The following is a 15,264-nucleotide window of genomic DNA, read 5'->3' as shown; positions in this document are numbered from 1 at the left end:
TCCCAGGGCAGGTCTGTCTGCTCCCCGCCCCTGAGGCACCTCTGCCAGTCTCTCCTGGAGTCTCTCCAACCACCCTGAGGCAGCCAAAACACCTTTCTACCACCTCTTCGGAGCATCCAAGGCCTGCCTTCCTGGAACCTGGAGCTGCCATCTGGCAAGTCCGTCCCTGCATCCCCCACCACTTTGCTGCCTCCTCTGAAGATGTGATTGTCCCCATGCCCCACCCCACCCCGGGCTCCTGTTCTCCAGCCCAGATGCCAGTGTCCTCAAGAGGCAGTAACCAGGGCCAGGGGCTCGGTGGCCACTCCCCCAAGAGCACCCTCCCAGCCTGCACAGGGATTGGGCGGGTGGGCTGCAGAGCTGGAGTGCAGTGAGGGCCAGCGTGGCCCCTGGTCAGAAAGTCGGGCTCTGGAGTCTGAGCCCCAGTCCTGCCACCAATTTGCAGCATGACCTTGGGCACGTGTACTCCAGTCTCCTTGCTGGTGATAATGAGTCCCTGTCCCACAGGGCTGTCATGAGTACACGCTGGGAGCATGTGGGTAAAGTGCCTGGCACACAGCAGGTGCTCAATAAATGGCAGCCGTGATGCGGGCAAATGTGGGGAAGGCGGAGGGAAGCCAGACCACCGGGGGCCATGCTTCATACTTGGTATGACCCTTTTGAGCAGCCAAACTCTGGCCGGGAAAGTGAAACCAATTTCCTGACTGTGAGGGGAGCCAGGCCTCTTAATTCAGTGCGCCGGGTGTGAGGATGTGGGCCAGAGGCCGGGGCAGTGCGGAGAGCCCAGGAAGGCAGGGAGCCAGGAGGCCCCAGGGCACAGGAATGGACCCTGTGTGAGGAGGTCAGAAGAAAAGGGGCTGCCTGCTTGAGGACAGTGTCTCTAGGAGATTTTGGAAGGAGGGCTGGGGCACAGTGGAGGGCACGGGCAGACTCCACAAAGACCGTCTGGAAAGGCACGGTCGTCAAGGTGTGGCCCAGGCCAGACCCAAGACAGCTGTAGGGGGCAGGCCGGCAGCCTCTGTGCCTTCCCTTGGAGAAGCCAGCATGGCCTCCTTGGCCCCCAGGAACCTGGTCATTCCTGCGCCCCTGCCCACCCATGGCTCAGGCACTCTGGTACTTCGCTGAGCCAGCAAACCCCATCCCAGCTCAAGCAAGCCCCCTGCCCCAAGCCAGGCCCAGGTGCCTTCGCAGCCTGCAGACTCCAAGCCCGTTCAGGCCCTTTCCAGCTGTTGACATTGCTGAGGGGCCTTGCGGGAGCTGATGTCATTACATAAATAGTGTCACTGCCGTAAACCCAGCCAGTGCCCCTTCCCCCTCCCCCTGGAAAATGTCATAAAAAGGGCTGGTTCCAAGTTTCCAAAAGGAAACACTCTGGGAGGTTTTGCGTTTGCCATGCCTCCTCCAACAGGCAGCTCCAGCATGAGGCGGTGACCACCCGGCTTGGGCTTCTCAGGGGTGTCCCTGGGCCCACTGCCTTCCGGATGGGCCAGCCCCACGCTGGGCAGGGGCAGGGACAGGCAGCAGCAGGGGCTTCCTCTCCTCTCTCCACAGGTGAACCACCCACCGACCCCAAGCCCCCAGCCAGTAGGACCCACTCAGCAGGTAGCAGTGGAGACAGAGGCCGCCTGGGGCATGCTGGCTGGACAGGAGCTGTCCACTCCCCAAATGCTGCCAGGCCCCTTCAGATGGAGGAGCCCAGGCTGTGACAGCCAGGTGGCCCGCGGGGAACTGCTAGAAGGGGCCGGGGAGAAAGGGGGGATCCCGTCTGCTGCGTGTCGGGTGGTGGTTTGGTGGGTGCTCCGCGCCCCGCCCACACTACGGGCTTGAGAATTCACAGTTCTCCTCCCGTCCACGTCTCCGCGCCATCCACGCCCCGCGCCTGGGGCCCCAGTTGTGCGATTCTGCGCCCGCCCCCGGGCCCCAGGGCAGGCTGCCCCCAGCCCCTCCACGGCGGCCGCGCCCAGCCCCAGGGAAGCGCGTCTCTGCTCTGGAAGGAGCCCCGTGAGGTAGCTACGTCTCGTCATTTCTCCAGGGCCCGGCCGGCGGCGCACCCCGCCCCGCGTGCACGCGGCTCCCGCCCAGAGCGCGCAGGGTGGGGGTAGGGGGAGGGGCCGCCGAGGGTCCCGCCCCCCGCGCCGTGCGGCCCCGCCCCCTCCCTCCCCCCACCTGGGAAAGCCCTCGCGGGCCAAGTCCGCGGCGGCCGGGCCAAGGCGCCCGCTCTCGCTCGGCCCCGCCCTGGCGCCCGCCCGCCCGCCCGCTGCCTCGGCGCTAGGCCTTCTTGCACTTGCCCTTCTTCTCACGCTGCTGGAACTTGCGCAGCCGCCGCGCCCACGTGTCCCGCCACTGGATCACCAGGCTGCTTTTATCGGCCACGATGCCGCTCTGGTCCGGAGAATCCTCCGCGTTGCCCAGCAGCAGGTACTTCTTGAGGGGCTTGATTTTGGGACACTTGCAGGCGATGTCCCGCGAGCGGATCCACAGGCTCTGGTCACCGCGGCGGATGCGGCTCGTGCCCTGCTTATACACGGAGATGATGTTCACCGTGAACTTCCACCAGTCCCCCGCCTTGTCCGCCTTCAGGATGTGGATCTGGACGGCTGCAAGGAAGCACAGGCAGACGGGTGGGCTCCCAGCTGCTGTGGCTAGGTCCGCCCTGCCTGAGCCTGGGGAGAAGGGAAAGGAGACCCAGCCCCAGGAAGTGACTGCAGAGAGTGGCCCATACAGGAGCGCGTGGGTGGTGGCAAGCTGATCGTAGACCCCCACCTGCTAACAACAGGGCCAAGAAGCCTTGCCTCCCACGCTTTGAGGGTGCCACCCAGCACTGCCGTCGGGACAAGCCATCTCCTGGCCTTGTCAAGGCCCACTTTGTCCAGGAAGCCTACAGGTGCTGACCACGCCCCCAGCACTCTGGGCAAGCTGTCTGCCCAGGGCAGGCGCTCAGGTGAGAGCAGTGCTGGTGGGGAGAGGGAGGTTCCTCAGGGGTGCGCTTCTCCAAAGGCCCAAGTCACTTTACACCAGACCTCATGACACTCCACACACAGCCTTGGCCCTCCAACCAGCCTCAGAAAACCATAATGGGTCCTCAATGCTCAGGGGCAGAAGATGAGAACCCACCCTTTGGGGTGGCCGTAGTGCCTTTTCCAGAGCCCCGGGGACCTTGGACTGCCGCTTCCCACGCCTAAGCCATCCCTACCAGGTGGCCTCCCTTCCTGCGTGCTGCCCAAGGTCCCCAGACCATTCCTCTTACTCCAAATTCTCTGCCAGTATTTTCCCTAGTAGAGGACTTCCCCAAATGGAGCATGCATCAGAATCCCCTGGCCGGCTTGTGAAAATACACTGCTGGGCCCCGCCCCAGAGCTTCAGCTTCAACAGATCTGGGTGAGGCCCTAGAATATGCATTTCTCACAAGTGGTGCCGATGTCGTTGACTCAGAGGACAAATGTTACCAGATGTCATTTCTGCAAGATAGTAAGGGAGATTTCAAAAATAAGAGATGCTAAATGAGAAACTTTGCTCTAGTAAGTTTGTGAAATACTAGGTTAAACAAAGTCAAGAGGTTCCTTACTGCAAGACTTTTCAGAGCCTTTAACCTAAGAATCCTGTATACGTGTGTTGGTTTCTCAAACAACTCTGAGTGCAGAACCCTTTGGTTGGTGCATCTCAGGTCACCAGAGCCTCATGGGGCCTTCTTGGGGACCTGCTGGGGGTGGACACATGATCATTGCCCCCAGACCAGGGGGTACCTGGAGGGGCCTCTGCTGTACTCACCTCTGTTCAAGAGAAACAGCCATCCACTCACTCCCCTGCCCCACACTGTCTTCCCCTCACTGATCCCACCCTCACACCCTGTAGCCTTCACTGGGCGAAACACCTTTATTCCCCAGGCTGGGCCATGGAGTAGACTTGCCCTCCTGAGAAAGGAGCAGCAGCTTGAAGAAACCAACACACAGGCAAGCTCTGTGGCTTCAGCAGCCACAAGGACACCTCCCCAGGGAACGTCCAGCAGTCATCACTTCCCCACTTACCACTCCAGACAATGGAACCACCCCAGCTGAGCCTGCCCTCCTATGCTGGCTGGCTTCTGTCAACGTCTCTGGGGGCCACTCTGCTCCTGCACTCCGAGGGCACCCCCCTGCACCCACACATGGACCAGGGGATGGGGAGGGCAGGGACAGCCGAGTGCAGGGGAGCACTGAATGTCAATCGAGTCATCCTTCCAGGGTGAGGGAAGCGGATTTTCCCGTATTTTCATTTCAGCTGTTCCTGGGCATCCTGAACTTTGCACTCCAGTCTGAGGGCTCCAAAGAATGGCTGCCATGGCAACCGTTTCCATGTTTTTGTCACCAAGGGACTCAACACTCAGTGTGAACTCTGGGTGGGGGGAGCCCTCCAGCCCAGAGAAGTGGCTGGGCCGAGTGTATCTGACTGTGCAGACAGAGGTCACCGTGGCAACTGAGTGCCCCTTAGCTAAGCAATGGGGGAGCCACCCCCAGCATCCCTGAGAGCCCCGCTTTCCTCTCCCCAGGACTGAGCTGAATACGAATGAGCTCGGGATATGGCTGTTTCTGCCGTGCTGGACACCTCGGACCCCTTGTACAGCCGTGGTGTCCCCAGCCAGCATGGGCTGGAGCAGCCCAACAAGGATGCTGCAGAAGGCACCCTGGGCTGGGGCTCCAGGAGAGCTCAGCTTTGATCCCAGGCTCCGGGCATCTGTTGGTGCTGTGTGCTGAATGGTGTCCCAACAAATTCCTCTGTTGAAACCTTACACCTTAACCCCCTGGACTTCACAGGGTGACTTTACTTGGAGATAGGGTCTTTAAAGTATAATTAACTACCCATTAAAATTTTAAAAAATGTAAGTATAATTAAGATGAGGTCATTAGGGTGGGCCCTATGACCTGTGTCCTTGTAAGAGGAGATGAGGACACAGACACACAGAGGGAAGAACCTGTAAAGGACACGAGAAGGTGGCCATCTACAAGCCAGGAGAGGACTTGGAGGAAAGCAACCCTACCGACACCTTGATCTTGGACTTCCAGATTCCAGAGCTGTGAGAAATACATTTCTGTGGTTTCAGCCACTCAGTCTGTGGTACTTTGTTCTGGCAGCCCTAGAAGCTAATACAATTCATCTTGAAGATTTTGGGGATGTTGGGCCTCTGCTCAGGGCCAGGCAGAAGGGCAGAGCTGGCAGAGTCTCAAGTTTGCTGAGAAGAGGCTAGAGAAAGAGCTGGCTGGAGAAGGCCTAGCCTTAGACTTCCTGCAGAGGCCTCCCAGGGGGCCTTCTCACTCCCTGGGGTCATAGCAGAAGGGCCAGTGAGCCCTGCCCAACCCTCTCTGGTCTCTGAGCTTTCCCCCATCAGTGAATGCCCTGGAAACCAGGCATGGAATCCAAAGCAGCCCCCTGTGCTTCTCCAGGCACCGCCACACAGTCCTGAAGGGGACCTGCTTAACTGCATAACACCAAGGGCAAAGCCCTGAAAGGTACCTTCCTCTGGACACCTTGCTGCCGGGAGTCCAGAGGGATAAAGCAATGGACACTGGTCAGTCAGGACAAAGCAACCAGCCCTTGTCCTTCCACCCCCAGCAGATCTCAGCAACTCCAGGGGTGGGAGCTGTCCTGGCCGCAGGGGCAGGGGCAGGTAGTGGTAGGACTCATGATTACGCTGGAAAAAGGCCACATTTCCGCTGCCCTTGGCAACACCTCTACACATTACACAGCTCACCAAGTATGAGCTACATATGCAGTGCATGGGCCAAGCCCCTGCCGTGCACATACAGCTGAAAATATTCAAAATGTGCATTGCAACAGTGACCTCAAACAGACCTGCCCTGCAGGTCTGGGAGCACGAGCATCAGCACCCACACGGCACTCCACCAGGCTGCTGTCACCTCCGACCAACCTCTGGCTTGAAGCAAGGAATGATGGGGATCTCTGGGCTACATGGAACCTGGGGCCCCTCTCAACCCAGATGTACCTGTGATGTCACCCAACCAGGGGGCTTGGCACAGTGGGCTATGGGCAGCTCTGCCCATCCTAGGACCATGGCCTCGAGGACGGGCCTCTTAGACCCTATCAAGGTTTTAATGTTAGTACCCCCCCCACACACAAATTCTTATGTTGGAACTTGATATCCAGTGTGAGAATATTAAGAAGTAGGGTCTTTGGGACATGATCAAATCATGAGGATCTCACCCTGTGGATGGGATTAGTGCCCTTACATAAGAGGCTGACCGGTTATGGTGGCTCACGCCTGTAATCCCACCACTTTGGGAGGCCGAGGCAGGAAGATTGTCTCTACTAAAATACAAAAAATTAGCTGGGCGTGGCGGTGGACGCCTGTAGTCCCAGCTACTCGGGAGGCTGAGGCAGAATTGCTTGAGCCCAAGAGGCAGAGGTTGCAGTGAGCCAAGATCACGTCACTGCACTCCAGCCTGGGTGACAGGGGACAGGGCGAGACTCTGTCTCCAAAAAGAAAAAAAAAGAAGAAAGAAGAAGAGGCTGCAGCTAGTTCCCATGCCCTTTCCACTGTGTGAGGACACAGCAAGAAGGCAGCATTTCTGAAGCAGAGAGCAAGCCCTCACCAGACTCTGAATCTGTTGGCACCTTGAACTTGGACTTCGCAGCCTCCAGAACTATGAGCAATAAGTTTCTGTTGTTTATCAATCACCCAATCTAAGGGGTTTTGTTGCAGCAGCCCAGAACTGACTAAGACACACCCACACGATGAAACTCACCCCAAGCTAATTAGCCTCGGCCCTTAGCATGCCTGAACTCCCACTGTCCCTGCACTGATGTCCTAAAAGTTGTCTTCAACAACGCTGGAACAGGGGGGCTCTGCTGAGGATCCCCCACCATGTATTCAGAAAGGAGATTGCTCTCAGAAAGGCAGACGGTGAGGTCAGACCAGGGAGATGAGCAGTGTGCTGACAGCCCTTAAATTAGGGACTGCTGGCTGGGCACGGTGACTTACACCTGTAATCCCAGCACTTTGGGAGGCTGAGGTGGGTGGATCACCTGAGGTCAGGAGTTCGAGACCATCCTAGCCAACATGGTGAAATCCTGTCTCTACTACAAATAAAAAAAAATTAGCCAGGCATGGTGGTGGACACCTGTAATCCCAGCTACTGGGGAGGCTGAGGCAGGAGAATCGCTTGAACCTGGGAGGCGGAGTTTGCAGTGAGCCGAGATCGCACCACTGCACTCCAGCCTGGGCAACAGGAGCGAAACTCCATCTCAAAAAAAAAAACCAAAAAACAAAAAACAAACAAAAAAAACCCAACAAATTAGGGACTGCTGGTATACAGGAAGAGGTCACTGCCTTAAGCCAGAATGGCCATTCTCTAAAGTGGAGACAAGGAAGTCAATGAGGCAGATGTTAGCAGAGCCCCTCAACCCTGCCTGGGGAGGGAAGCCTGGCCTCCGCCTGCTGGTGCTTCTGGTTTTATCATAAGTGCTCAACGGCTGCATCCCAGAGTCCACAGCTCAACTTCATCCTCCCTTCCTGAGCCCTTGCTGCCCCCAGAGCTGACTGCTGCAAGTGAGCGGGTGTGCTCTTCCCAGGGGGCTCTGCTCAGGGCAGGGCTCTGCTGTCAGTGCAGACAAAACCAGGGTTCAGATGTGGGAACTGGAACCCTGGAGGCTGAATGGGTTGGGCTGACTGGAAGCCTAAGTGAGCCCTGGTGCTCCACCATGGGGAGGAGGCGGGTGCCTAGAAAAGATGCCCAAGGGAAAGCAAGAAGAGAGTGCAGTTCCAGGGTGGCCAGGAGTGGCCTCCGCTGTCCAGGTCCTAGGCACCTGGCTGAGCTTTGTGTCCTGCCCTTGCAGCCCATGGGTCACCCCTCATCTGTGCAGTAAACCCTCCTTTCCTGCAACCAGCCACAGAGCTCGGTGAACAAGGCTGCAGGTGGGGTGGGGCAGCAGCAGCCCTCCCTCTCAGCAATTCTGGGGTTCACAGGAAGGTCTTTCATTCCAAGAACTCTCTCAGCCACCAGGACAGTGCGAGCTAAGAGGACTGGCTTCCCTTGCCCTAACCCACACCTGCCGCCCTGCCTACAGGGGCACACACCTTCCTCCGCCCCACAGGAGACGCCCACATGGGGCTCTGGAGGGCTGGCCATGGCTCCGAGGAGGCAAGAAAGGGGCTCAGGGCCAGGTCCATGGGGGCCAGAGTCAACAAGGGCAGCCTGCCGCAGTGTGGAGTTGGTTACAGCCAACGGGGCAGGTGGCTAGGAGGCAGGCCCAGGGCAGGCTGGGTGCCTTGAGCACTTCCCTTGGGCAAGGAGGGCAGAAGTAGAATCAGAGAGCCAGACCCTGGGGAGGAGACCAGCCCTATCCCCTGGGAGGTGGGCACAGTCAGGCCTGGCCTGTCCAGCCCTGGGTGTCTTTTCAGCTGCTGCTTCCCATGTCCCTGGCTGCAGTGAAAGGCACCAGAGTGAGCATCTGGTCTTCCTTCCTGGGGTACCTCAACTTCCCCAGAGTCCCAGTGTTGACCCATTACCAGGCCGTCAAAGGCAACCTGAAGACTGGGGAACTCCAGGTCACAGCCTATGCTTAGATTCCTCCAGAGGGGGACTTGGAGCATCCCTGTCCTCTGTCCAGACCCCAGTCCATCCAAAACCTCCCTCCCTCCCCAGTTCCAGTCCGGGCCCAGGAGCCACCATAGCCTGTGAGCTCTAGGCCTTCTGAGGACCCTGCATTGTCACCACCCCAGAAAGTTGGTGGCAGGAGTAGATGGGAACTGACGGATGCCCCTCCTTGCAGATTTGGTGGACCTCCTGCTGGGATCAAAGCTCCCCGCCCGGGCCAGGTTGTAGGAAAGCTGTCCGGCCGGTGCAGAAGTTATAGATGCTGCCCATTCATCTGCCTGTTGGGAACTGACACATGGCAGGAAAGGCCCAGCCCCGAATAAACAACTTGCAGGCTGGGCCCTGGGGGAGTGGCCGCAGCACAGACTCTGGGGGCTGCTGGCCCTTCTCCTTTCCCTGGCAAGGCCTAAGTGTGTGGGACACCTCCGCGGGGAGGCTTCCTACCTCCTGGAGGTCTCGCAGATTTATGGGCTGCTCAAGGTGGGCCCCCAGTGGCTCCCAGCAGCTTCCCCCTCCGAGGGAGGCTGAGGTGGACAGCCTCTCCCCTCCCCCACAAAGCCATACCTTCCTGTTGGGCCGGTCCAGCTAGGGGAGGCTTGTCACCCATCTGCCTCGGAGACAGCGGCCAGGACAAATGAGGGGGAGAATAGGAACCCCACAGAAACCATGAAAGCCGCGCAGCCCCATAAATCTCCCGCTGTGGAAAGCGTGTCACGAGCTGCAGCTGCTTTCCTGAAATGCAGCTCTGAGCACATGCTTCCCAGGCCCTGCGAAGGGAGGAAGGGCCGCCAGAGCCAAGGCTTGGTCTTAGTGATGCTCATCTGCCCTCTCCTGACTCCTTGCCGGGGAGTGTGGGAGAGGGGGCCGCCACACCTGGGATGGGGGGGTCACCGTGGCCCCTGCCCAGTCTACGTCAAACAAGGCAGAGGGCTGGAGGCTCACTGTGGCCAGGCCTGGCAACTGCCACCGCTGCCCTCAGGAGTCCTCAGGGATCTCCTGCCATGTGCCTGCCACCGGGGCCCTGCCCCAGGACTTAGACAAGATGAGGACACCCAACGTAGAGCTGGCTGAAGGTTTCCCCTCAACCAAAGACAGAACAGGATGACCCTCTCTCTCAGAACTGAAAGCAGTGTGGATGCTGCCTCAGTTTCCCCTGCTACGTCTTGGAGGTCTTAGAATCAGAGAGCCAGACCCCTGGGGAGGAGACCAGCCCTGTCCCCTGGGAGGTGGGCACAGTCAGGCCTGGCCTGTCCAGCTCTGCACCATGAGGCTCAGCAGTGAGAAGAGATCGGGGACTGGCACCCTTCTTAGCAAGAGGCTTAAGTAGGGAGTGGATCTGGGCCCTGCCCTGCCCCAGCTGGGGTGCCCTTCGGATGCAGGCTGCTGCCTCCAGCACAGCAGCCTGGGGGAGAGCCTGCTGCCCAAGGAGGAAGCCGCAGCCGCCTCCTTCTCCTGCCTCCGAATTCCACACTTGTCCCCCCGACCCTTTAAGGGGCTGGGCCCACCAGAGGCAGGGACATGGCTGTCAGAGTCATCCTGGAGGGTGGACAGTGCTCCCCTCCCCCGAGGCCCTCCCACCTCTGGCTCAGCCCCAGTGCTCCGAGGCTGGCTGGAGCAGCCAACCAGCTCCCTGAACAAAGGCATCGGTGAGGGCTGGGCCCACGGGACATGCCATCGAGAACCACCCAGTAGGAGGGTAGAGCAGTGAGCGTCCCCCCAACCGCCCCGAGGCCAGCGCCCTCAGCAGCAATGGGGGCCCAGCCTCTGGAGGAGGGAAAGTGAGAAAGCCAGCCTCCCTTGGCGTGGGCTCAATTCAGTCCACCTTCAGCTCCCTCTGGGGCTCCCAGAAGGCTTGGTGTGGAGGGTGTTTCAGCCAGAGCCCCACCAGGCCTGCAGATGTATATTAATACCACTCCACAGAGTGGGAGTGGCCCGGCTGAGAACCTCTCAAACACCGCCCATTTCTCCACCAAGGTGCCACCTCCAGCGAGCCCCTTTGCCTGACAGCCAAGAGCATCCCCTCACCGCAAGCCGGGCTGGCATTTCCAGGCCGCTCCCAGGGCACCCTGGTGTGGAGCCCTGTCCCGTGTGGGGTTAGCATCCATGCACTCTCTACACACAGGACTTGGCTCGGAACTCATCAGCTCCTAAAAGTCAAGCCATCTTCAAAATCTGCTTCCCTGAGGAGACCTGAAGGAAGTAGCTGAGACCCGGGGGCCACAGCAGGGTGGGGGCAGAGCTGAGCGCTGCTGGATGAATTGACTCCGGGGCCGGGGCTTGCAAAGATGCCTCCCAAAGCTCCTGTAGACTACTTGGGAGGCTGGGGTCCCCCCCCCCCGCTCCGGGTACCCCATGGTATCTCAGAGGCCTGAGCCCAGCACAGGCAGAACTGAGCTGATAGGTTTGTGAAGACTTTGAGACAGGCCTCAGGAAGGAAACCTAGGAACAATGGCGGGGGTGCTGAGGTCCTCAGTGCCAAAGGCACTCATCCCAGGGGAGAGCCAGTGAGTACACCTCACGAAATGCCCACCCGCGCTCTGCGTCGGGAGAAGAGCTCTGTGGTCACAGAGACACAGGGCACGGCTGAGCCAGGAGAAGACTAGTGTTTCCTGCCTGGTGTCCCCAGCCCCACATTCCGGGCACCTTGGACAGATCCCCACCCCACCCCTACTCTGAGCTTTGGTGTCCCCATCTGTAAAAGGGCAGGAGATACTGTTCATCAGATGCCTCTGTGGCCCCTTAGAGCCCTGTCTCCCCACCCCTCCTTCCTAAAAACAGGATGCTCAGAGGAGAGGAAAACAGCATCAGGAGAGACAAGAGGAAGCTCCAGGGAGGGGGCAGATGAGAGCCAGAAAGCTGCCCAGATCCCAGGAAGGGCCCTTCTGGGGCCCATCTCTCCCCTCAGGGCTCCTGCTCTGCAGGATGGCAAGTCGCTGTGCTGGGAAGGGCCGCATCCCCCCAGAGCCTCCTGGGCCTGGAGACCCCAGCATCACAGCACCCTGCCCCCACCGGGCTCTCACCAGAACAAGCTTCCTGTGGGCTCTGGGGCTTTTCTGTCGAGCTGTCATGGGGACCGACTGGCCCTCCCTGGCCAACCTGGTGGTCACCCGCATTCCACGACCTCGGACTGACTCACGCGGGCCCAGCTCCACATCTGGCCTCCATATGGGGCTGGCACTCAGGAAGGGGGGGTCACATCTGGTGGGGGAAATCAGAGGATTCCCCAGGGGCCGGTGACCCCAGAGAAGGGTCAGCAAGTCTCCGAAACACCATGCCACGTGCTGCTGGCTGGTCTGCGTCCTGTCCCTGGACAGGGGGGCAAGCTTGGGAGAGGTGGCCTTCCGCAGCCATCACATCAGCTGCCTCTGGGCCCACAGCAGGGGCCCTGACCTTGGGGGACAGCCCCCAGGGTGCTCCTCTAACATCTCTGCCCACATCCAAGACATAGTAACTTCATCCCTAAAAAGGGGCTGATAACCTGTCCAGCTTTCCACACTTGAAGGGATTGAGCCCGATCAGGAATAGCCATTGACTCCAAGGTCAAGAAAAGGAGAGAGGGTGCTGCTGAGGGGGAGAGTCCGTCATTTGCTGAGAGGCCCCGTGTCCCTGAGGCTAGCTGGAGACAAGAGGCGGGAGTGGTGAGACCCTCCCCACCCCGGCTCATCTGATTCCCAGCCTGAGCGACTGGACAAGGGCTGAGCCAGGACCGGGATCCATCCACCACCGCCCACCACACTCTGACCCACATCAGCTCCATAGTGAGCTACGGTCATTCCCACCACTGCCTCTTCTCTATGCCTGCCTCCATTGCCAACTAGGTCTCCCCCCTCACCATCAGGGGTCTTCCTGGAAGCTTCCTCGAACACACAGCCATGCCCATCACCAATCCACCTCTGGACCACCACCCGCTACCACCAACATCCCTGCCACTATGCCCAGTGCCCCTGCTCCATCATCTCGGACATCCCCAGCACCACGGTGCCCGATCCCGCCTGTTTGCCCATGAAGATGTCTCTGTGGTCTCTCCTCCAAGGCTCATCCAGAGTCAGTGGCCCCGATGGGGTCCCAGTTCTTGAGTGTTCTAAAGGATTGCCGCGCCTACTCCTGCTGCCAAAGCCTGGCCTCCCGGGTGTGGGAGAGAATCAAGGTCTCAGCCGTGGAGTACCTAATCCCGCGCAGGGTATTTTATCTTGTTGAGTCTCAGCGTCCTATTGACAGGAATGAAAATCCCTCCCTCGCAAGGTGTGTGTGGAGATTAAATAAGGATGAGCATCAAGGCTGTGATGTGCCCAGTCCGGGTCCCAGCAGCGGGAGGGAATAGTTGTTGGCTGGGCAAGCCCTCTAGTTGGTTTCCACTGGTTCTGGAGGTACCGGGGCACGCAGACGGTATGGTGATGCAAATCAGAATTCTGCTCAGGTCCGCAGGCCCACTGCTTCCACGGACTCCCAAGAGAGCACACAGTCACACACACACAGTCTCACACAGTCACAAACAGCCACAGTCACACACACACAGTAAAACAGTCACACACTCACAGTCACACACAGTCTCAGTCACACAGTCACGAACACAATCACACACACATAGTCACACAGCCACACAGTCTCACACCCAGTCACACACACACACAGTCACACAGTCTCAGTCACAGTCAAACACACACACGCATAGTCACACAGCCACACACCCACACACAGTCACACACACACTCTCATACACAGTCTCACACACACACACACACACACACACACACACACACAGCTGAACAGACCTGGCTTCTCCCCACAGATGCCAACAGAACATCCTCCTTGAGTTGTATCCTCAGAAATCATCCTTGTGGGATGTTAGGCGGAATACTTGAGACAAATCGTCCTGTGAGAAGCATTTTGATTTTTCCATCTGGTGGTGCCAAAATGTCTTTCAACAAAAGGGGTGACTAATAAACATTTCTGGGAACGAATAACTTTTCCAAGAACTGGCAGAAGTGAGATGATCTCACCTTTCAGAATGTGAGCTCTCTGTCTCCCCCTCTTTCTGAGTCCCAGGGAGTAGGAAGAAGCCAGCGGTAGCACCCAGGCCACCTGAGGCAGGGGATCGGGGCGTGGGTGGGAGCCCCCGCGTGTCCACGTGAGCTGGAGGGGTCAGAGTGGCTTCGGCACACAGATGCAACTGATGAGGCCAACACCAGCCTCTCTCCAGCCTCCCTGGGCCCCACACTGCACTGAACGCCCCCGCTCTTACTCTTCTCCCATTTCCTCGTGCTATGCCTAGCTTCTTGCTTAGAGACCTTCCTCCCTCCACCTAGGTAGGAGCCCTGCTTTGCCCAGTGAGCACTGGCTACTCAGGCTCCCTCCTCCAGGAAGCCTTCCCACCCTTGCCCCCTCTAAAGAATGGGCCACACCGTGTGTGTGCCCACCTCAGGCTGCAACCCGGCCACACCCCCTCCTTCTGTGGCCCTTGTCTGTATGTCGGTCTCCCCTCCTAGACTGTAAGCTCTCTGAGGGTCAGGACTGAGCCTCACACAGATCTGCAAGCTCAGCACCCAGGGCAGGATGGGGCCCACGGCAGGTGCTCAATGAACGGGTGTGGAGGGGAGGCTGGGCCAGGACTTCTCGGGATGTGCATTGCTGTGGTGGTGTGTGTGTAATGGTGTGTGCATGTGTGTGATGGGGTGTGCATGTGTGATGCTGTGTGTGGTGGTATGCGTGTAGTGATGGGGTGCGTATGTGATAGTGTATGTGATGGGGTGTGCATGTGTGATGCTGTGTGTGGTGGTATGCGTGTAGTGATGGGGTGTGTGTGTGACGGGGTGTGCATGTGTGTGATAATGTGGGTGGTATGTGTGTGGTGTGTGTGTAATGGTGTGGGATAGTGTGTGAATGTGTGTGATATGTGTGGTATGTGTGCCTGTATGATAAATGTGTGAGTCTGTGTGTGATAGTGTATCTGATGTGTATGGTGTGTGTGTGATGGTGTATGTGTGCATGTGTGGTATGTGTGCTTGTGTGATAAAGTGTGTGTGATGGTGTCTGATGTGTGTGGTGTGTGTGCGTGTGTGATACGTGTGTCTGTATAAGTGTGCTGTGTATATCTGATGTGTGTGGTGTGTGATGGTGTGTTTGATGTGATGGTGTGTTTGATGTGTGTGCGTGATAGTCTGTGTATCTGATGTGTGATGGTGTGTGTATGCATGCGTGTGTGATGTGTGTGTGATAGTGTGTGTGCCTGTGTGTGATGGTGTGTATGTGCATGTGTGTGTGCTATGTGTGCTTGTGTGCTAAAGTATGTGTGTGACTGTGTGTGACAGTCTGTGTATCTGATGTGTGGTGTGATGGTGTATGTATGTGTGCATGTGGTGTGTGTGCCTGTGTGATAGTGTGTGGTGTGTGATGGTGAGTGTATGATGTGTGTGTGACTGATAGTCTGTGTATCTGTGTTTGATGTGTGTGGTGTGTTTGTGATTGTGTGTGTATGCGTGCATGTGGTATATGTGCCTGTGTGATAGTGTGTATGTGTTTGATGTGATGGTGTGTGCATGCATGTGGTATGTGTGCATGCGTGTGTGGTATGTGTGCCTGTGAGTGGTGTGGACGTGAGCACAGCGGTTGTGTGAGACGTGGGAGGCAGCACAGACAGGAGGAGGTGAGGACGGAACAGTGGAGCTTCTTCCCAGGA

At 58.2% G+C, this 15,264-nt stretch overlaps 2 protein-coding genes across 3 annotated transcripts in view; one reads left to right on the top strand and one right to left on the bottom strand.

The window, feature by feature from the left end:
* STX8 (syntaxin 8) overlaps nucleotides 1-1,639 on the top strand; it is a 334,880-nt gene extending 333,241 nt beyond the window's left edge. The window contains exon 11 of the transcript XR_008673159.2: nucleotides 1,552-1,639. The gene's annotated coding sequence lies outside the window, so the exon portion shown is untranslated. The remainder of the gene's footprint in view (nucleotides 1-1,551) is intronic.
* A 629-nt stretch (nucleotides 1,640-2,268) lies between these two features.
* NTN1 (netrin 1) overlaps nucleotides 2,269-15,264 on the bottom strand; it is a 219,208-nt gene continuing 206,212 nt past the window's right edge. For both annotated transcript variants that reach the window (XM_031003171.3, XM_055367486.2), the window contains exon 7: nucleotides 2,269-2,597. In XM_031003171.3, the coding sequence (XP_030859031.1) occupies nucleotides 2,269-2,597 (329 nt within the window). The remainder of the gene's footprint in view (nucleotides 2,598-15,264) is intronic.

The sequence above is a fragment of the Gorilla gorilla genome, chromosome 19, assembly GCF_029281585.2.
Source record: "Gorilla gorilla gorilla isolate KB3781 chromosome 19, NHGRI_mGorGor1-v2.1_pri, whole genome shotgun sequence".
Classification (NCBI taxonomy): Eukaryota; Metazoa; Chordata; class Mammalia; order Primates; family Hominidae; genus Gorilla; species Gorilla gorilla.
Note: the sequence above shows the minus strand (reverse complement) of the source record. Positions and strands in the feature narration are given on the sequence as shown.